This window comes from Anneissia japonica, unplaced genomic scaffold, assembly GCF_011630105.1.
Source record: "Anneissia japonica isolate Jap-2015-1 unplaced genomic scaffold, ASM1163010v1 scaffold68648_len3114_cov198, whole genome shotgun sequence".
Taxonomy (NCBI): domain Eukaryota; kingdom Metazoa; phylum Echinodermata; class Crinoidea; order Comatulida; family Comatulidae; genus Anneissia; species Anneissia japonica.
The window spans coordinates 1,725-2,032 of NW_022737686.1; the positions used below are offsets into that span (position 1 = coordinate 1,725).

General features: G+C 55.5%; 1 protein-coding gene across 1 annotated transcript in view; it reads right to left on the reverse strand.

Annotated features, from left to right (window-relative positions):
• The window catches only part of LOC117117444, a 1,580-nt gene extending 1,494 nt beyond the window's left edge, over positions 1 to 86 (reverse strand). Inside the window, exon 1 of the mRNA XM_033261742.1 lies at positions 58 to 86. Coding sequence (XP_033117633.1) covers positions 58 to 86 — 29 coding nt within the window. The remainder of the gene's footprint in view (positions 1 to 57) is intronic.
• Between the last annotated feature and the right edge of the window lie 222 nt (positions 87 to 308).

Consider the following 308-nt stretch of genomic DNA (forward strand, 5'->3'; position numbering starts at 1 on the left):
GTGATGGAGCTGATCGTCAAGCATTGGGAACGCGGCAACGTCGTTCGGTTCGCTTACAGAGGGTCCACGAGACCGATAGAAGCCATCGAGAATTTCGCTACGTTTCTCCGAACCCACAACCTTCCCTTCGTCAAGAACTTCAGCTACAGGTACAAGATGGAATCTGGCATCCACACGCAGGCCGTCCTCGGCGACGTGTACAAGAGCCTGCACGAATGCCTCACACAAGCCGGCGAAAATCGAAGCGGGAGCAACCTGCACTCCATCATAGCGAACACGTTGGCGCCGGACACGGACGAATCTATCAC